Source organism: Panthera leo, chromosome E3 (assembly GCF_018350215.1).
Source record: "Panthera leo isolate Ple1 chromosome E3, P.leo_Ple1_pat1.1, whole genome shotgun sequence".
Classification (NCBI taxonomy): Eukaryota; Metazoa; Chordata; class Mammalia; order Carnivora; family Felidae; genus Panthera; species Panthera leo.
The window spans coordinates 10,606,246-10,627,500 of NC_056694.1; the positions used below are offsets into that span (position 1 = coordinate 10,606,246).

The 21,255-nt window shown below is 55.0% G+C and overlaps 1 protein-coding gene across 2 annotated transcripts in view; it reads left to right on the forward strand.

The window, feature by feature from the left end:
* The window catches only part of GTF2IRD1 (GTF2I repeat domain containing 1), a 115,440-nt gene that overhangs the window by 59,102 nt on the left and 35,083 nt on the right, over window positions 1-21,255 (forward strand). Inside the window, exons 11-19 of one of the 2 annotated variants that reach the window (XM_042922196.1) lie at window positions 152-260; window positions 1,834-1,871; window positions 2,349-2,429; window positions 3,060-3,149; window positions 10,483-10,530; window positions 11,457-11,522; window positions 12,552-12,735; window positions 20,126-20,175; window positions 20,400-20,456. In XM_042922196.1, coding sequence (XP_042778130.1) covers window positions 152-260; window positions 1,834-1,871; window positions 2,349-2,429; window positions 3,060-3,149; window positions 10,483-10,530; window positions 11,457-11,522; window positions 12,552-12,735; window positions 20,126-20,175; window positions 20,400-20,456 — 723 coding nt within the window. The remainder of the gene's footprint in view (window positions 1-151; window positions 261-1,833; window positions 1,872-2,348; window positions 2,430-3,059; window positions 3,150-10,482; window positions 10,531-11,456; window positions 11,523-12,551; window positions 12,736-20,125; window positions 20,176-20,399; window positions 20,457-21,255) is intronic. The other variant, XM_042922197.1, reaches the window with a different exon arrangement.

Below are 21,255 nucleotides of genomic sequence, written 5' to 3' on the forward strand. Positions count from 1 at the left end.
TCTCTGCTCAGGACCTGTTCCTGGCCTGGCAGAGGCCAGACGACCCACAAAGGGCGCCCCCGAGAGCCTCCCACCAAGGCCCGTGCCCGCGTGTCCCACAGGCTGGAGGCTGGCGGGCCTTTGTCCTGACCTTCCTCGTCTCTCCACCCAGGGAACAAGTTTACCAAAGACCCCACAAAGCTGGAGCCAGCCAGCCCACCGGAGGACACCTCTACAGAGGTCTCCCGTGCCACTGTCCTCGACCTGCCTGGGACCGCTCGGTAAGACCCCCCCCCCCCCACCGGCGCTGGGCTGATAGTGTCACTGCAGCGGGGAGCAAGGCCTGGGGCTGGCCAGAGGATGCTGTGCCCGGCGTCTCCTGACAGCCTCACACCGCGACACCCCGGGTAGGCACAGGGTCATTCCACGCAGAGCCCCCTCCCGCCTGTGTCCCCACCCTGCTGCGGGCCAGGGAGAATCTGAAGGGACAGATTCTCTGCCGACCGTTTTCCAGCTGGAGAACCCTTGTCCCCACTCAGGATCTTAGCCGGATATTGCCTGATGTCTCTCGCGGGAGCCCTTCCTTTGCACCCAGACTAGGTCAGGCAGCGGTCCTGCGTGTCCACAAGGCCCTGCGCTCAGCTCACGGCCTGGTCGTCACCGCCCACCGGTGCCCCCCCGACCCGGGCTCTGGGCTCCTGGGGGCCAGGGATGGTCCCTTTGTCCCAGAATCACCGCATCCAGCCCAGGCCTCCCCGACAGTGCTCTGTGGAGTCACTGAATTCCCCATCCCAGGGGCCCTGCCCAACTTTGCTGCCCACCTCTCTTCCCAGACCTCTGTCCCCACTCCAGGCTGGTGGCCTCTCAGCTCCCCATCCCACCAGGAAGTGCTCATTGAACCCCACCGTGCTCAGTTGTGGGGCTCCCAGACTGGCCAGACCCAGGCCCCAGGAGCTCCCACCCGGTGGGGAAGGTGGGTGCCCAGACTGTTCACCCCAGGATAGGAAGCAGAATCTCTGCTGGGCCAGCCGGCAACTGTTGTCCTGAGAGACCAGGCTCTGGGAATCTCGCTCATGGGGAGGCCCATCCTGTGGGGACAGGAGTGACCGTGGACGGGGGTGCGTTCGGCATTGGCAGCCTCTGTGGGTTCCTGGCTGCCTGGAGGGGAGAGCTAGGGCTGATGTGTGTTGTTTCTTGGCTTCCTTCCTTCCTTCCTTCCTTGCCTCCCTCCCTCCTTCCTTTCTTCCTTCCCTCCCTCCCTCCCTCCATCCTTCCCTCCCTCCTTCCCTCCCTCCCTCCCTCCTTCCTTCCTTCCCTCCCTCCCTCCTTCCCTCCCTCCCTCCCTCCTTCCTTCCTTCCTTCCTTCCTTCCTTCCCTCCCTCCCTCCTGCCTTCCTTCCTTCCTTCCTTCCTTCCTTCTTTCCTTGCCTCCCTCCTTCCCTCCTTCCTTCCTTCCTTCCCTCCCTCCCTCCCTCCCTCCTTCCCTCCCTCCCTCCCTCCTTCCTTCTTTCCTTCCTTCCATCCTTCCTTCCTTCCTTCCTTCCCTCCCTCCCTCCCTCCCTCCTTCCCTCCCTCCCTCCCTCCCTCCCTCCCTCCTTCCCTCCTTCCTTCCTTCCTTCCTTCCTTCCTTCCTTCCTTCCCTCCCTCCCTCCCTCCTTCCTTCCTTCGTTCCTTCCTTCGTTCCTTCCTTCCTTCCTTCCCTCCCTCCTTCCTTCCTTCCTTCCTTCCCTCCCTCCCTCCCTCCTTCCTTCCTTCCCTCCCTCCCTCATTCCCTCCCTGCCTCCCTCCCTCCCCCACTTCCTTCCTTCCTTCCCTCCCTCCCCCCCTTTCTTCCTTCCTTCCTTCCTTCCCACAGGTCAGACAAGAACGGCGTGTCTGAAGACTGTGGGCCAGGTAAGGAGACGCGGAACCCTGCTGTGTGTGTCCTGGGGTAAGAGGACATCTGCCAGCCCCACCCGGCAGCCTTGGGGAGGAGACCAGCTCAGACCATGAGCTGGGAGTACTACTAATGAGTTACCTCTGCCCACCCCTGCCCCCCAGGCCCCAGAGCTTGCTGGGAGCTCCCCGGTGGGGGGGCTGGAGGTGGGGGGGATGTCAGGAGACCTGAATTCTGGCGTTACCACTACTCTGTGACAAGTGGCTTCTCCTCTGTGTGCCTCAGTTGCCGAGCCTATAAACTAGAGACACCAGGACGGGCCTGAGGGCCTGCTTTACCCTCCACTCCTGGTCTGGGCAGGAGCTTGGGGCCAGCCTGACTTTTCCCGGGGCCCTACTAACAAGTCACAGACACAGGAATGCTCCAGAATCAGTTCGCTTTGCCCAGCCCAGCTCGCACCCACCCACACCTGACCCCTCCTTTCTTCTTCACAGGAACGTCAGGGGAGCTGAGTGGGCTGAGGCCCATTAAAATCGAACCAGAAGATCTAGATATCATTCAGGTCACTGTCCCAGGTAAGGAACAGGTGTCTGAAGGGCTGACCCTCTTACGCGGCCTGCCCAGCCTGAACCTATAGGAATCGAGCAGCTCCCAGAGCAGGGCTCCTGGACCTGCCAGAACCACCATGTCCCCTCCCCGGCTGTCCTCTCTGTCTCCCGAGGGCCAAGAAGGGGTCTCCAGGCCGCTGTTTCTCTAGTTTGACCCTGCGAGCAGCGGTGGGTATCACCTGCGCTTCCTGCAGCCATGTCTGCCCTCTGTGTTGGGAATGTCTCTCAGCTCCAAGACCTTCCTGAAGTTCCCCCCCTCCGACCTTCCTGCTCAGGCCTGGCTCCCCTGGGGTTTGTAGGCAGGAGGGAGGAGAAGAAAAGGTATAGGAATAAGAGGGCCTGCGTTTGATTCCAGACTTAGAACCCCCTGAGCCTCAGTTTCCACATCTGTGAAGAAGAGAGCGTATTTGGTCTCTGGAGGCTCAGCGTGGGGTCCCACACCCCTCAGGCACCTGCCTGGCCTCTGGCACAACTGGTCACTAAAGCTGTCCTCCCAGACTTCTAGGACACGGCTTCCTTAAAGGTCCTGCTCTGGGGGGGTCCCTGGGGGACCGTGACAGGGTAGGATAGACAGAAGATGCTGTTGTCATTTCCCAGACCCTTCGCCAGCCTCGGAGGAAATGACAGACTCAATGCCTGGGCATCTGCCCTCGGAAGATTCTGGTTATGGGATGGAGATGCTGACTGGTAAGAAACGGGCTAGGACCCCACCTCCCTGGGGCATACTGGGAGGGGTGGGCCAGGAAGCCCCCAGGCTTTCCTTGCTATTGATTTAGAGAAAACCCAGGGTATGCCTGACTCCCTGTACAGGCCAGATTTTTTTCTGGAAACTTGTAGGCCTTGGTTTACATTGTCTGGCCTCTGCATTGTTCCCAGGAACCCCCATGTGAATTAATGTGTTCGTTTGTTCAACAAGTATTTATTGAGCACCTACTGTGTACCAGGAGGTGCTGGGGACAGAGACGTATGTATACCAAACACCAAGGTCCCTGTGCTCCTAGTGTAGGGAGACAAAGAGTAAAGAAATCAATAGGTAAAGTAGGAAGTCAGATGGTGGTAAATGCAGTCGGGGGAGAACAAGCCAGGAGGGGGAAGTGTGAGGGGGTGGGCGTGCGGTGGTTATTACAGGCCTTGGGTGGTCAGAGAGGAGCTCGCTAAGAAAGTGACGTTGGAGCAAAGAACTGAAGGAGGGGGGAGCCATTGGACGTCAGGAAAGAGCTTTCTAGGCAGTGGGACCGGCGTGTGCAAAGGCCCTGAGGTGGGTTGCATCCAGCATGTTCAAGGAGAAGCAAGGAGGCCTGGGTGACTGGAGCAGAGTGAGTTAGGGAAGGCGAGGTCAAGGAGGTAGGTGATGGTGTGGGTTATGCAGGGCGAGTATGTCGAAGGAAGGAGTGAGGGCTTGACTCTGAGGAGACAGAAATTTCTCATGGGGGGGTGGTTGGAGCTCATGAGGGACATTTTGACAGTATTTGCTCTGACCGTGGGGTTGAGAATAAACCACGGAAGAATGAGAACAAAGGCAGACACAGTCTATTGTGCTGTCCTAGCCAAGAGGAGTGGTCCAGCAGGTAGACAGCTGTGGGGAGGGCACGGTGTTCTCTGTGTTTTGTCTTTTTAATTTTATTTTGGAAGTGTTCAAAAACACCCAAAATTGAAAAGAGTTATTTAATGAATCTCAGATGCCCAACTCCCATCTCAAAGCATTATTAACAGACATTCTGTGATTATTATAGATGGGAAAAATAAGAATGTTCATAGGTAAAGTTTAGAAGTTGATTATCACAAAGACGAAACAAATAGTATGTAAAATATATAGTACACAGGGTTCACGGGTACGGCAGAAAATGACGTTAGTACTCAAATGATTCAAATTTGGAAATCTCTGTAGTAAAGGATGCAGGGCCAGACCATGAAACTTGAAGGAGGGGACTGGCTTTTGTTTGTTTCCCATGTGTGTGATGCCCCGTGTAGGCCTCATTGGGGAGGGGGGGCAGTGGGGGTGCTTAAGGCTACCATATGGCACTTAAGTGAGCAGCCCAGGGGTGCCTGGGTGGCTCAGTTGGTTGAGCATCTGCCTCTTGATTTCAGCTCAGGTCATGATCCCAGGGTCGTGGGTTCGAGCCCCACATTGGGCTCCAGGCAGCGTGGATCCTGCCTGGAATTCTCTCTCTCTCCCTCTTCCCCTCTGCCCTGCTCGTGCACTCTCTCTCTAAAGTTAAAAAAAATTAAAGTAAATAAAATAAATAAATGACTAGCACAGAAGCACCTGGCTGGCTCAGCTGGTAAAGCGTGCGACTCTTAATGTCGCGGTCGTTGAGTTTGAGCCTCGAGTTGGGTGTAGAGATTATATAACAACAGGAAAACTAAATAAACAAACGGTGCAAAGAGGTCTCAAAAATGTAAGGTTCAGTGTGGAAAGCAAGTGCAGAAGGGTAGGGGAGATACAGAATTTATGAAAGTCTAGAAACATAAAAACGGTGTGATTTAATGTTTTATTTAAAAAATTAGGGCAGGGGGTGCCTGGGTGGCTCAGTCAGCTAAGTGTCCGTCTTCGGCTCGGGTCATGATCTCATGGTTCATGGGTTCGAGCCCCTCATCGGGCTCTGTACTGACAGCTCAGAGCCTGGAGCCTGCTTCGGATTCTGTGTCTCCCTCTCTCTCTGTCCCTCCTTGGTGCAATCCCTCTCTCTCTCTCTCTCTCTCTCTGTCTCTCTCACTCTCTCTCTGTCTCTCTCTCTCTCTCTCAAAAATAAACATGTAAAAAAAATTAGGTGCAAATATGACAAATGCTAACATATATCCTTTCCAGCTGGTGGATACATGGGTGTTTGTTATGACATTCTGTGTGCTTTTCTGCACTTAAAATTTTTTCCCCAACCAAAAACAGATTCATGACTGGAGAAATACAGGAGGTTTCCGGCTGGCCCAGGAGGATGGGGCCGTGTTAATTGGTGACCGAATGGAAGCAGAACGTCTCTGCTCCGTGTCCGCGTCCATCTTCTCTGTTAGAGAGAATGGCCTGGAAACAGGAAAGCTGAGCAGGACCTGGGAGTAACACTCAGTGAGGGGATAGGGTCTACAGAGCCGCTGTGATGGAGTGGAGGTCTCCAGCTTCTGAGGAATTGGATCCCAGGCGGACAATACGTAAGATCCACTGTCCACAGCGCCTAGAAGTCATGGGGGGACAGAGGATGAGCCGGCCATGGGAAACAGACTTCCAGAGGACGGTTTGTCCAAACTCCAAACAGGTGCACCTGTCCCAGGCTCGGTTCGGAAACAGATTTCCGCACAGATGACTGGACCATTAGAAGGGAGCCAGGCAGCGTGGGCTCATTCTTTGGGACTGAGTCGGCTTGGGATCTGGGTTTGACTGTGGGCCAGCTGGGGACGCAGGGCTGCACGGGGACTCCAGCCTCCTCCTGGGGGAGCTTTCCCACGGTGTCCTGCTGGGCTCGGTCCTCCTTCTTGTTTTTATCAGTTGGGTGAAGGCGGTTCAGACAGCAAGACGATGCAGTTTCCAGAAAGAATGGACGGTGCACCGAGGAGTGATGTTCCCCGTGGCCGTCAGAGGCCAGAACACCGGGCTGGAATCACAGGAAACATTCACAACCCGAGGACCATGTCATGGGCAGGGTTCCCCGGGGGACGGACTCTGGGATGGAGTTTAATGTGTGTGGGGGGGCCATTAGATGCATCTATGTAAGACACGGGATGGAAGTTTGGGGGGGTTGCCGCTGGGGAGTTAGAGCCGTGATGGAGCCCCAGCAACGGCATCTGCCAGCACCATGGGAAACTCTAGAGCCAGAATGGCCCCGTGGGGTTGTTCCGAGTTGGGCTGGGACATCCTCAACCAGTCGTGGGATGGGAGCCGCCCCTCACGGGGGCACCTGCCGCCAGCTGCCCACATTCCCTGCTGCTGGGCCAACAAGCATTTCCTCGAAGGGGACCGGAGCGGGACGTCCCAGTGTCCACCACAACGTGAACGGATGATTGTACAAAAAAAGAAAGCGACAGCCAGCAAAACAGACGCGTGCGGCCTCCGAGAGACGAGGGCTCGGACTAAGGGGCATCTCTTTTGCACCCCTTAGTTGGGCAGAACCTCCGTGGAGCATACTGGGAACTGGGTGCTCCTAGTCCTGGGAAGAATGCGCATCCCCGAGTTGCCTTTTAAAGAAATTTGTCAGCTGCAAGAGCCATCAAAATGAGTGATGTCGGTAGTTCCAGGGGTCCAGTCCTAGGAAATGATCTGAAATACGGACACCGTTTTCTGCACAGAGACGTTCGTGGCCATGTTACTGGTAGCGGCGAAAACCTGGAAAGAGCCAGCCCACCTGTCCGGGGAGCTGTTGATGGCATCCTCCTGACGGGCTGTCAGCAGCCACCAAAAATAGGCAACACGGCGGGGAGCATGTGAGGGCACAGGGCTGCTGTTTGCAACCGTTGAAGACATAATCACTGGTTCAATAAACAAAGCAGAGGATCGGCGAGAACAGTAGCTATGTTAGGTTAAGCGAGTTATCTTTTTCGGAATTCCCTCCATCGGTTATGATGTGCTTTTAATACCTTGGAAATGAAGAAAGAATATTCTCGATGGGCCGGGTAGGACCGGACTTGGTAGCAGTCTTGGAGAAACTGTGGAGGCTCAGGATGAGCGGACAGAGTGGCCCGGCCGCTAAGGTCGCACGGCACCTGGCTGTGTTCACAGCGCTGTTAGAGAAGACCGTGGGTGTCTGTCTCAAGTCTGGACACCAGGGGGGCTGGGCGGCCGTGGACCCGTATGGCTGTGGTCCATTTCTTTCTCTTTCTTTCTTTTTTTTTTTTTTTTAACGTTTATTTATTTTTGAGAGAGAGACAGAGTGTGAGTGGGGAGGGTCAGAGAGAGAGGGAGACACAGAATCGGAAGCAGGCTCCAGGCTCTGAGCTGTCAGCACAGAGCCCGACGCAGGGCTCGAACTCACAGACCGCGAGATCATGACCTGAGCCGAAGTTGGACGCTTAACCAACGGAGCCACCCAGGCACCCCTACCCTGGTCCATTTCTATCGGAAAGGCTTCTCTTCTTTGGTTTGGCCGAGTGGGAACCTGAGGCCTGGCCTTGGGCTGCCGACCCAAGGCTTCTTTCAAAGCACACCGCTCGGCACTGGTCAAGTGTGAAGATTTGAAGGTTTTCAGGACCACCGTGGATCAGAAGGGTGTGTGTGTGTCCAGGCATGTGTTTTTCTGGTTGCACGTGTGCATTGTAAAATAAATGCTATAGAACCGTGCAGGGAAAGCTGCATTGCCCCCTCCTTGGGCAGCTATTAGTTTAGCATCCATACTTCATGTGTCTTTTCTTTCTGCACATTGCTAAGTCCTAATGGATGCTGCTACTCTTTTGCACAAGCTGGTGCTTTGGCTGTCTCTCTACGGCACCATGGTATTTGCGTGTCGTTGATCATTTCTTGAGGCTATTTCCGGTTATTCACTGTTGAAAACGGGGGGAGCAGTGAGCACGTGACTGGGCTCGTTCAGGGTAAATAGCCCAGCCTCCAACGTCTGGGTGGAGGGTCCGGCAAGTTCCCCACGTTTGGTATTTGGGACCCCAACGCACATGGGTCAGAGCCCCTAGGAGTCGACCCAGCTTAGTTTCCTTCCTTTTTTTTTTTTTTTCCCAATGCTTATTTATTTATTTTGAGAGAGTGAGAGAGAGAGAGTGAGCACAAGCTGGGGAGGGGCAGAGAGAGGGAGACACAGAATCTGAAGGAGGCTCCAGGCTCCAAGCTGTCAGCACAGAGCCTGATTTGGGGCTCGAACCCACGAACTGTGAGATCATGACCTGAGCCAAAGTCGGATGCTTAACCGACTGAGCCCTCCAGGTGCCCCCCCAGTTTAAGCCCCTCCATAGTGGGGCTGAAGATGCCTGGATTCGGTGGGGAGCTGGGGCTGGTCCTATCCCTATCAGCTCTCCAGATTATTGATCCTGCCGGGAAGACGGCACACGGACAGCTCGCAGCAGGGACGGACTCCCTGGCCAGGTCTCCCTCTGGCTTCGTGTCCCTCTGGACCACCTTGTAACCTTCATTGGTGCTCTAGATTCACACTTGGGCGGTTCCCTTCACCTGGGACTGATAGTTACCTGGCTCCTCTTGTCACAGGTCCCTGCCCAGGGAAATCCCCTGGTGGCTCTGCCGGTCCCACCACACTCCTCTCTCCCTGTCCGCCCCCCTCTTCCTCTAGAAATGGCACAAACCGCAGGACCTTCCAGAAGCTGACCCTGAGATAAGGCTTTGCTTGCATGCGTCTATTTGGGAGGAGATCCAGGTGTGCCGGCGTGGGGTGGGAGGCAGGAAGTGTTACGAGGCCCGTTACCGCTGCGGACCACTGAGCCACGGGACCAGAGAGCCACGTAAAGCACGCGTTGGAGTTAGGCAGCCAAGTGAGGAGGGAGCTGGGATAGTGATCCTCTAAATCGCCCTGTGTCGTTGGTCGAGAGCCGTTTCCAGGCGGTTTGTTGTGCTGGACCACAGCTTGCTGGGGTTGTCACTGCAGCCAGAGTAAATCCTTCGTGCAGAGTCAGGAGGGCCCAGCACCCACCGCCCACAGGGTGCCCAGGGCTGGCCCTCTACCTTTTCAAGTCAGCTGAGCATAGGTGAAACCCTCCAGAACCTTTCAGCTCCTTCGGAGCTGAGCCCCAAACTTTGGGTTTGTCCAGTGATCCCAGACGCAGGCTCACTTTCCCTCCATCCTGAGCGAATTTTGACTCTTGGCAGCTCTCCCCAGGATCAGCCCCTTTCCTTCCTGTTCACGATCCTGTCCGGGACCGGGGACAGCACCCTGTATCCCTCTGTCCCCAAGTGCTCCCTGCAGGAGTTGGCGGGGGAGCAGACGGGCACCGGCCGGGAGTGTGGCAGGCCTGGGGTCCACCTGTTGCACCACTTTCCAGCTCCGCTACACGTCGTGAAGGGTCATTCCCGCGTGTGAAAGCACCTGGCCGCCCAGAGTGCCAGCGGGCTTCCCAGATGATAGCCTCCTTCCGGTTGTTTCAAGCGTTGAAAATCCCCGATGCCTTCCTTCCTCCAAACCCTGGCAATAATGGGCCGCTGCTCAGGGAGGCCCCGCGGTGTGCCTGCCCCCTCGCCCCAGCACCCCCCCCCCCATCCACGTACATGTACTTCTTCCTGCAGCCAAAATCTCAGTTTACCCACCACCCAAGCTGCTCTTCCCTCCCTGCTCCCCCCCTGCTGCTTTTCGTATCATAGACCCTCGTATCCAGGCAGGTATCCCCCTCCTGCAGGAAGACCCCTCTCCTCAGCCCTTCCCCCCCACCCTGGCCACCAGGAGCCCCCACCCCCATGCAGCTTTACCACCCACCTTTCGAGTTGCTCACTCACCATGTCCTCGCTTCCTGGGGACAAGGCTGGGTCCGAGCTGGGAGCTTAGGCCAAGGTCAGTGCCATCTCATCAGAGAGCCCCCTGGACCACCTGACCCAGGATAGGTCCACGCTCCCCACTCGCCCTCCCCCTCTGTCCCCTCATCCAACTGCTTCTCTTACGGCATCACTGCTGACTGGCATTACATGTTCTATCTGGCGTCACAGCAGGACAGGGTTTGTCTTGTTCCCGTGTGTCCTCAGTGCCTAGAACAGAACCCAGCACGTGGAAAGAACGGACTGACTCGGGTCTGGTCCCCAGAGGTACCAAATGTGCTCCGACACCTGGTCTCTGAACGTGCCCTCCTCGTGCCTTCACAAGGAGGGCAAGTTTAGTCCCTGTGCAGGGTGAGGGTCCCCAGCCCCACCTGGGGAGTTGCCATGCTGTGCTCTATGCCCCCCACTTGTCCGGCCTGACTTCTGCAGCACAGGGCCCAGCAGATGATGCACGATGATGCAAGTTTAGTCCCTGTGCAGGGTGAGGGTCCCCAGCCCCACCTGGGGAGTTGCCATGCTGTGCTCTACGCCCCCCACTTGTCCGGCCTGACTTTTGCAGCACAGGGCCCAGCAGATGATGCACGTGGCTTCCTGGCACCCTCTGTTCTCTTTCAGAGAAAGGCCCCAGCGAGGACCCGCGGCCTGAAGAGAGGCCCACAGAAGGTGAGGCTCTGTCCACCTTCCCCGTCACACCCCACCTCTCCTCGCCTCCCCCGCCCTTCCTCTCCCCATTGTCTCCGGTTCTTTCTGACACCCCGTTGGAGGTGAGGGTCCTGTGGGCTTCCTAAAGGTGGGAGGAGTTTACAGATGTGTCTTCTAGAACTAGGAGGCACCTGGTCAGAGGTACAAGCAGCTCTTTCTGGTGCGCGAAATGCAGAGCATTCTCTTTGTTTTTATACACACCATGCTTCTTTCACAAAGGTTTTAAGTCTGGAGACTGAGCAAGTAGAATGGAGGCCGGAAAGCATAAAATTGGCTTGGTGTCCAACAGACCGGCTCATTCTCAGGAACACGGCTCATTCCCTTCCTGTTGAGTGAGAGTAGTGTGCAGGAAGAGAGGTCAAAGCGGGGATGTGTGTGTGTTTCCTCTTGGGGGTTTCTGCCCCTGGAACGGAATGAGTGGCTGTGAGAGGAGAGAATGGTCATTTCCCCAAACCCAGCCTGACCAGGGGCAGGGATAGAAAATTCCACTGCCACCTGGTGGCGGCATACTCAATTTACAGGCTTACCATTCCGCCACTAGCTAAGTCACTTCCCGAGCTGGTCTAGAGTGACACACACACCCTTAGAAAGGTCTCTGGTCATTCTTCGGCCGCAAAATTGCCAAAATCTTCCAAATCACCATTCAGCCCTGGTGGTACCTTAGACCCGACTTTAAGAGCAGACGTTTGAGTTTGGGAACCCTGCGGACCAGTCTGGGGGTGCCATTTCTGGGGAAAGAGGTTACCCGCCGCCGCCACCCGGCTTTCCCTCCCTTCCAAGGTCCCAATGCGGGGTCATTCTTGGTGCTGGCAGAGCTGGGACATGAGCTGAGGAGCGGGGTCCTGCTGCCCCTGGGGAGGCCCAACAGGCTGCCTTTTGCCTTCCAGACAGCCACGGTGACGTGATCCGGCCCCTGCGGAAGCAGGTGGAACTGCTCTTCAACACGCGATACGGTGAGCAAGGAGCCGGACAGGCCCAGGGTGGCCGGCCCTCCTTCCAGCCACCCTGTTTTCAGAGGGACTCTGGGCCCCGCTGCTCCCTGCACAGGGGCGAGGGAGGGAGGGGCGGGGGGGGGCGGGGGCTGGGAAGGGGATGGGGACACCCAGGGAAACTGAGGCATTGCCCTCCCCCCCAAAACACGGCCCCCAGCCTTCTTCATCCACACGCTCCCTCGGTCTGCCTCAGCCGCACATTGGAGAGCCCATTCTGTTCACTGCAGTGACCGCTCTTCTGTTCTCACAGACAGCCTCATCCAGGGTCCTCAGGAGAACTCTTACATAGCAAGGACTTTCCTACTTGGGAGTCCAGGAAAGAGGGTATGGGAGGGGAGAGGAGGCTATTCTTTTGTTAGGCCCCAGTGGTTTGCCGGGCACTGGCTAGGGGTTTCACATGAGCTCTCCCGTCCCACAAAACCCTTGCGTCCTCATACCCATTTTACAGATGAGGAAAAGTAAGGCCTGGGGAGATGATTCGGCTTGTCTGAGCGTTAGTGGCAGTGAGTGGCTGGCCTGGGTCTCCAACGTATCCCATTCCTAAGCTGCGGTGCTGGGCCACACAGAGTTTGGGGGTTATTTCTGGTGGGAGGGGGACTCTGGAAGGCCGTACCAGCAGCACAGGGGATAGGGGGCTTGGGTGGAGCCAATCCCAGGTGTCACCAGCCATCAGTGGTTTCAGTGCATGAGGGCACTGACTATGTGTGGGTTTGGGGGTCCTACTGACTCGGGTTCACACCCTGCAGCCCTGGGGCTCTGCCACTGAATCATGTCCCCTCTGAGCTCCCGGTCTCTTACCTGCAGACTGGGGGTAACGCTGTCCATCTCTCAGGAAGGTTGGGGGGGTCAACTAACACCTGACTCTCGAGAGCCCTCGCACCTGCACACACACACACACACACACGCACACACGCACACACCCCGCACAGACGCGGGAGGCTCATAGCCCCCGTAGCCCTGGGTGGCCCTACAGCAGCCGTGTCTCCACAGCCAAGGCCATTGGCATCTCGGAGCCCGTCAAGGTGCCCTACTCCAAGTTCCTGATGTACCCGGAGGAGCTGTTTGTGGTGGGGCTGCCTGAAGGCATCTCCCTCCGCAGGCCCAACTGCTTCGGGATCGCCAAGCTCCGGAAGATCCTGGAAGCCAGCAACAGCATCCAGTTTGTCATCAAGAGGTAAGGGCTGGCCGCGTCCACGGGGGGGCCCTCCGGGCTTGCCCGGCGCCTAGGAGAAGCACCAAATCGTGGGGGGGAAAAATCGTCTCATTTTTGTCTTTTTTTTTTTTTTTTTTTTTTTTAAGTTTGTTCATTTTGAGAGAGACAGAGAGAGCCAGTGGGGAGGATGGGGAGAGAGGGAGGGAGAGAATCCCAATCAGTCTCTGCACTGTCAGTGCGGAGTCCAGCACGGGGCTTGAACCCACGAAGCCGTGAGATAACCGCCCAGGCACCCTTGTTTTTGCCTTCGAGGGCCCAGCGGAGCGCCAGGGGATCCAGCCTGTGTGCCCAACTCAGATATAAAATCCCTGAGGAAAAGGTGGAGGCAGCTACTGATTTAAGGCGGGGAGGGGTGTCTGGGGTGACCTGTTTGTTGCTGCTGTTACATCACGTAAATTTAGGCTTGGTTTGGTTGAAAGTGGCAAGAAAGAGGAGAGTCTTAAGAGTTTGTCCCCCCTCCCTGGGGGAGTAGATGGCCCCCCAAATTGGGAGATTCACGGCAGCCTTTGTGCCTAGAGTGGCAGGCGGGTGACGGGGTGTGGAGCAGGGCGCCCTCCCCCGGGGCCTGGTTTGCACCAGGAGGAACAAGGAAGGGGGTGCTCCGAGGGACCCAAATAATGGACATGTGGTGCCTTCCTTCAGTAAGTACATCTTGAGTGCCAGCCATGTGCAGGTTGTGAGAAGCAGCAAATGCTGAGTTCTACCCTTGAGTTGGCCAGTCTCATTGACTAAAACTACCATATAATGTCGGGCAAAGGCGAACGCTATGACACAGGGTCAGGGGGCAGAGAGGGGCAGGAGGAACCTATTTAAGGAAGCAAGGCATGTTGATATCTGGCGAAAGGGCGTTCAGGCAGAGGGAGCGGCAGGTGCAAAGGCCCTGAGGCAGGGGCACGTTCACATGTTTGAAGACTAGTGAGGTGCTGGTGTGACTAGGCAGACTGAGGGAGGAAAGAGTGGTAAAGCCTGGGAGGGAGCAGGGGCTGGATCATGCAGGGTCTCAGACAGGCTTCAAGAGTTCGGATTTTATTTTACATTTAATGAGAACTCGCTGGAAGATTCGGAGGAGAATATGACATGATCTGGTCTTTTTTTTTTTTTTTAAATGAGGTGGAGGGCTACCTGGGGACTGTGGGCAGGGGCAGCAGCAGGGACCAGCGAGGAGGCTTTCCTCTGGCCCCATGGACAGGGTAGGAGCTTGGTGAGAAGTTCAGGTTCAGGCAGCATTCTGAAGACGGGCTGTCGGGATTTGCTGACATGTTGGCCGTGGGGTGGGGGAGAAAGGGGGGCCCGAATGACTCCGTCAAGGCTGATCCCCTGGGGGGCGGTAATCCATTCTCTGAGATGGAAGGGGTGGAGGCTGCCGTCAGGAGTCAATCTGACGCGTGTTGTGTTTGAGGTGCGTGGGGGGGGCCTTCTGGTGGGTGGATACCCAAAACTCACCCCCTGGGCAGGGCTGACGTCAGGGTGGGGACAGGGCATGGGGACCTAAATGTCCTGAATGTCCACATTCAGGAGGGAAGGGACACATGGGGGCTGCCTGCCCCGTCCCTCCCTCCAAATCGAGAACCTGAAAGCCTCGGAGGTAGGAGCCAAGTCAAGAGCGTCTCCTCGGTAAGCTGACCTGGTTCGATGTTTAGTGCAGGGACAGCCTTTCTCCTGTGCTCACGAGCATTTTTTTATGCCCCTTTATACTTAGAAAGGGAGGCCGATGAGCCTGGTGACACTCGGTCTCCTGGGGCTGAGTCTGCACCTCCTGTTACTGCCCGTGACCTTGGGCAAGCTGCTCGGGGTGTCCAATGGGAAGCACCATACGCTTCCCAGAGCGGCAGTGTGGAGGTCAAGGCTCAGCCAAGGGCCTGGTGCCCTGTAAGTACTCGATCAAGATGGGTTTGTTTTCTTCTAGCATCAGGTGTGTTAGGGTTTAATTCATATTCAGCAAAGTTCACCCTTTTTTTTAAAAAGTTGTTTATTTACCTTGAGAGAGAGAAAGAGTTAGGGGAGGGGCCGAGAGAGAGAAGAGAATCCCAAGCAGGCCGTGTGCTGCCAGATGGAGCCCGTTGTGGGGCTCGAACTCATGAACTGAGAGGTCGTAACCTGAGCGGAAGTCAAGAGTCGGAGGCTCGACTGACTGAGCCACCCAGGCGCCCCTCGCCCTTTTTAAGTGTACCCTCTTTGAACTCTGACAAGCTCTTACAGTCGTATAACCGCCACTGTAATCAGGACACAGAACAGTCCCATCACCCCCAAAATTTCCCGTGTCCCTTTGTTGGCCACCCTAGAGCCCCTGGCAACTGCCGATCGACCTTCTGTCATCATTTCGCCTTTTCCAGAATGTCCTTCAAATGCAGCGGTCCAGTGCACAGCCTTTTGAGTTGACTTCTTTCTCTTAGCCTTTGAGAGAAATTCATGTGGTTGCCTGGATAAGGATTTCACGTCTTTTAAAATATATCAGTTTTAAAAAGTAAGTTTAGGGGCGCCTGGGTGGCTCATTCGGTTAAGCGTCCGACTCTCAATTGCAGTTCAGGTCATGATCTCGCGGTTCGTGAGTTTGAGCCCCGCATCGGGCTCTGTAATGACCATGTGGAGCCTGCTTGGGATTCTCTCTCTTTCTCTGCCCCTCCCCTGCACTCGCCCACTCTCTCAAAATAAATAAAATAAAGTAAAATTAAATTAAATTAAATTAAAGTAAAATAAAATAAAATAAAATAAAGTAAAGTAAAATAAAGTAAAATAAATAAAATAAAATAAAATAAAGTAAAGTAAAATAAAATAAAGTAAAATTAAATTAAATTAAAATAAAATAAAATAAAGTAAAGTAAAATAAAGTAAAGTAAAAAAAATAAAATAAAATAAAGTAAAGTAAAGTAAACTAAACTAAACTAAACTAAAATAAAACAAAATAAAATAAAAAGTAAGTTTAACTGATTACAGTTTTCTGCAAGCCAAGCAAAGAAAATGGCTCAAATGGGAGAGAGCGATGGCTTTTGCCGGGCATGGCATTTGGGGCTGTGGAGCAAAGGCTTTGCTGGGTAATTTTAAGAGACTGAGCGCTTAGTGTACTTACTTTGTTATTTCTCATTTTAAAACTCAGCAAAACTGCTGTTGGGAGTATTAAGTGAGAAAGAGCCACCTCTCATTTTAATCTTACTTTAGGAAAGGGTGCGTTGGGGGGCGATGTAAATGTTCTAGAATTAGGTAGAAGGACAGCTGTATAAACAACTTTGAACGTGCTGAAAACCACAGATTGGTATACTTAAAATTTTTTTTTAATGTTTATTTTTGAGAAAGAGAGAGAGAGTGTGAGCAGGGGAGGGTCAGAGAGAGAGGGAGACGCAGAATCGGAAGCAGGCTCCAACTCCAACGCGGGGCTCGAACTCACGAACCGTGAGATCATGACCTGGGCTGAAGTCGGATGCTTAACCAACACCCAGATGCCCGAGATTGGTGTACTTTAAAGATGAATGTTATGGTATATGCATTCCATCCGAATAAGGTATATGTATGTGCCTCATGTGTATGTATGTAGATATGCATATTAGCGTGCTGGGCCGGCAGTAACAAAGTGTAACAGACATTTATCTCCCCTGGCTCTGGAGACCGGAAGTCCAAGATCAAGGTGCTGGCAGGTCGCGTTTCTCTGGGGGCCTCTTTCTCTGGCTTGCAGGTGGTCACCTCTTCACTGTGCCTTCATATGGCCTTTTCTCTGTGTACATACCTCCCAGGTGGCTCTTTCCATGTGACCTAATTCCTTCTTCTTATAAGGGCACCAGTCAGGGGATGAGGGTCCGCCCGACGTCCTCATGTAAATTTAACCACCTTTTAAAAGACACTGGCTTCAAATACAGTCACATCCCAAGGTACGGGGGGGTCCGGGCTTCAATATATGAAATTTGGGGGAGATACAGTTCAGCCCATAAAAATATAAAGTTGACCTTTGAACAGTACAGGGATTAGAGGGGTGTCTGGGTGGCTCAGTCGGTTAAGTGTCCAACTCTTGGTCAGGACCTCACAGTTCATGAGATTGAGCCCCATGTAGGGCTCTCTGCTGAGAGTGCAGAGCCTGCTTGGGATTCTCTCTCTCCCTCTCTCCCTTCCCCTCCCCTGCTCATGTGCACGCACACACATGTAAGCATGTGTTCGTGCACTCTCTCTCAAAATAAATAAACATTAAAAAAAAAATGGAGGTTAGGAGTCCTGACACCCCCAGTCCCCATGCAGTTGAAAATTCACGTATCACTTTTGACTCCCCAAAAACTTAACTACTTACCTCCGAAACTAATGTAACATTGTATGTCAACTATAATCAGGCATAAAAAAAGAATAGGAAAAAGAAAAAAAGTAACTACTAATAACCCACTGTTGACCCGGAAGCCTTACCAATAACATAAACAGCTAGTTAACAAGAATTTGTATGTTGTATGTATTATATACCATATTTTTACAACAAAGTAAGTAAGCTAGAAAAAAGAAAATGTTCAGAAAATGTAAAGAAGTGGGGTGCCTGGGTGGCTCAGTCGGTTAAGCGTCCTGACTTTGGCTCAGGTCATGATCTTGCGGTTCAGGAGCTCAAGCCCCGAGTCGGGCTGTCAGCACATAGCCCACTTCAGATCCTCTGTCCGCTCTCTCTCTGCCCCTTCCCCACATGCACGTGCACTCTCTCTCAAAAATAAATAAACATTTAAAAAAATTTATAAACAGAGGGGCGCCTGGATGGCTCAGTCGGTTGAGCGTCTGATTTCGGCTCAGGTCATGATCTCACAGTTCGCGGGTTCGAGCCCCGCATTGGGCTCTGTGCTGACAGCCCAGAGCCTGGAGCTTCGGATTCTGTGTCTCCCTCTCTCTCTACCCCTCCCCGACTCGTGCTCTGTCTCTGTCTCTTTCAAAACTAAGCACCAAAAATTTTTTTAAAAACTTATATACAGAAAATGTACAGAAGAGAAAATGCGTTTACAGTACTGAACTGTATTTTTTGGAAAAAAATCCACATGTGAATGGACGCACACAGTTCAAACGCATGTCCGTCAAGGGTCAACTGCACATTTGTATATATGAGAAGTCATCACCTACAGGAGACATCAGTAATTGACCGACACACTTTCTGCCTATACCTGACCTCCACATCCTTGTGGAGGACATACTTTGGACAACCTCTACCAGTCATTACAACTGGCACAAATCAGATTAAACTTTCTAAACTTTTGATCGGAAAGCATTCTTTACACCCCGATCCTTGAGCTTGTAAGCCAGATGTTCATATTCTTTGGTGCATTCTTGTGGGGAGAGGACCCCTTGCTTTCATGAAATTCTCCAAAGTTTAGAAACCTTTTGGAAACTTAAAATCGTGGGTGGGTTCACACGGATAGGAAATCGCTACCCGGGAGTCGTGGCAGAGGGCTATGGCTGATGTAACGCTACACTGAGTTCTGATCCTGACCACAGGGCATTAGCAGATGCCACAGGTTCAGGGCATGGTCTCCAACAAGACCACGCCCATTTCAGACCCCAGCTGCAAGTTCGGGGGTCCCTAGGCCACCTACACTTCTGAGCATCTGGTCTTAAATCTGAGGCTTCCCACAACTCCCTGCAAGTTCAGTAATTAGCTAGAACAACTCCCAGACCTCGGGAACGTGCTGTATTACAATTACCGTTTTATATAAAGGGTAATGACCAGGACCAGCCAAATGGCACTCACTAAAGGCGAGGTCCCCATGTTATCAGGGCATATGTCACCCTCCAGCCCCGAGTTCAGTGTCCATGATTATTATTGGGATTCTTTCCATAGGCATGCTCGATCGGGTCATTGGCCATGCGACTGAGCTCAGTCTGTAGAAATTAGGAGGGTGGGCTGATAGCAGGTGGCTCAGAGCCTCAGCCCTCTGATCACGTGGTCAGTCTTCCAGAATCCCAAATCATCTCCCTAGCAGAAACTTCGGTGTGATCCCAGGGTCCCAACCAGGAATAATAATAACGAAGACGCTCCCGTCACTCGAGAAATAACCAAAGATGAGAGTTTACCTCCCAGGAACCAGAGACAGAGACCAAAGTCTTTATCATATAGCACGGATTCTAAATGCCCTGTTTGTAATGCAGACTTGTCCAGCTAGAGCAGGCCTGTCTGCTCGAAGAAAGGGAGGCATGTTCTGGAGTCTGTGGCAGGCTGAGGATGTTGGGGAGGTCAGGCTGGCTGGAGGAGGGCTGACGGGCCAGGGGGGACGATGGAGTGGGACGGGTAGTGGAAAACCACTCCTTCGAATCTCCTGACGGGTGTCATGGGGGTGGGGTGCTGGACCAGGGTTCAGTGTGAGTATGGGTCTGTGGGTGAGGCTGCTGGGAGAGGTAATGAGCTCTCCATCACCGGGGTAACCAAGAAGTGGCCCAGAGGAGACCCTGCCTAGAAGGGAGACCAAAGGCCAGACTCAGGGCACCCCCACCCCAGGTCAGGCGGCCAGTGGATGAGGATTCGCTGCCTTTTTTGGCAGCGGGCATGTGGGCACGTGGGCACGTGCCCCGAGCTGGGCTCACAGGGCCTGAGGGAGGAGGACGCACAGCCCTGCCTTGGAACCCAGCCTCAGGGGCCAGAAGAGGCCTCAGGCTGCATTTAGAAACTTCTCCACTACCTCTTCCCCTTCTCCTTATGGGGAAGCTGAGTCCCAGAAAGTGAAATGACGTCCCCACTGTCACCTGCGAGAGTCAGGAGCCGAGCGGGGCTCCCGCTGTGTCAGACGAGACAGCAGAGGCCCTGGTGGGGAGGTGTCTCGGCCGTGAGGGGGGGCGGGGGCCTTTTCTGAGCCCTGCCCGATCCCGCTGTGTGGCCCTGGGCATGTTGCTCAGTCTCCGCATCCTGTGAATGGAGTGATGGAAACAGTACCCGCCTCAAGGGGGTCGAGAGAGCGCGCCATGACATCTGGGGGGGTCTCTGTGGGGTCTGGAGATACAGGTATTAGTGCAGAGCTGGGGTCGGTCCCCGAGGCCCCGACTGCAAGTGACCCGGCAGCTCTCGGGTGTGAGTCAGAGACCCGGGACCTGCCCTGTCGCTCTGAGATCTTGCCGTCTGCTTCTGCACTTCAAACTGGCCCTGTGGGGAAGCATCGCAGAACTGAGTGACGATGGGTTGGGGTCAGGCTGGCCTCCCTCTGGGCGGGGTCCTCAGAGCCCAGCACAGCCCCCCCAGTACCACACGTGGGTCGGCAGGACAAGGGCGAAGGACGGGGACCCCACACCTGGGCTGTCCAGGGCTGGGAGGGCCTGTTGCACAGCTGGGTAAGCTGAGGCCCAGGGGTGCAGACTGAAGCTATACCAGGAAGGCCCGGAGGGGCCTCAGCGATTGCCCTGCTGTGGTGTTTTCCAGACCCGAGCTGCTCACCGAGGGAGTCAAAGAGCCCATCGCGGACAGCCAAGGTACCCCGTTCAGGGACGCGGGCTGAGGCGCCCGCCGGGCGTGGGAGGGGTCCCAGGTCTCTGCCACCATCCCTTCTCCCTCTTCCTCTTTCCTGGTCCCGCCTCCCCTGGCGTCCCCACTGCCCTCTCCACCGGGATCCCCCCTAGAGATACTGCCCCTGTCCCCGGGTCCCAGGAGCTGGCTGTTCACCCTGGCTTCTCTCCTCCCCCTTCCCCGCCCCCAGAGAGGGATTCCGGGGACCCTCTTGTGGACGAGAGCCTGAAGAGACAGGGTTTTCAAGGTAAGGTTGCAGCTCAGGATGGGGTCCGCCGTCCCAGTGCCATGACCTTGACCTGGCTTGGGTTTGGAGGGCCAGGCTGCGGGTGGGAGGGGCTGGCCCCCATCGTCACGGCCTGGGGGTCTGAGTGAGGCTGGCTGGCAGGTGGGGCGGGAAGAAGAGTCTCCCTAAAAGTGCAGGGGGATGGCAGGGTGCAGGAGCGCACCCACTGTCCCCTCTGGGGAGGCGGTCAGCTGTGCTCGATGCCTGAAGCCAAAAAAGGGCGAGGTCCCCAAGTGCAAGGGAGTTCTATGGCTGGGCCACGAAGGGGTGAGGGACAGTGAGTGGGGCGGAAGATGGATGGAAGGCGGGAGAAGCTTGAGCAAATGCAGGGGAGAGCCAGAAGCAGGAAGTCCATGTGCCGAGTTGGGACAGCTCCGGGGTGTGGCCATGAGTCCCCGAGGGTGGGCTCTTCCCCGGGTGGCCCCTGGGTGGTCCCTGCGGCTCTGAGGAGAGAGTGAGGTCAGCGAGACCAGCCCAGGGAGTGGGGGGCCCAGAGATAGGACCCCAATCCCAGGGGGACGGCTGTTCACTGCCCTGGCTCTCTCGCTCCCTCCCGGGCAGCCAGAACTTGCCGCAGTGAGGGGCGCTCACGACTCCCACCCCACCCGTGACTCCTTGTACCCAGCCTCACAGAGGACTGGGGTCCTCACCGTACCCCCCCACCACCACTTGACCGCCCAGAGGTCCACTCCCTCCCTCCCTCTCTCTCTCCCCGGGCTGTGCCAGGCTGCAGTCTCTCGAGGTCAGGGGCCTGTCTGGG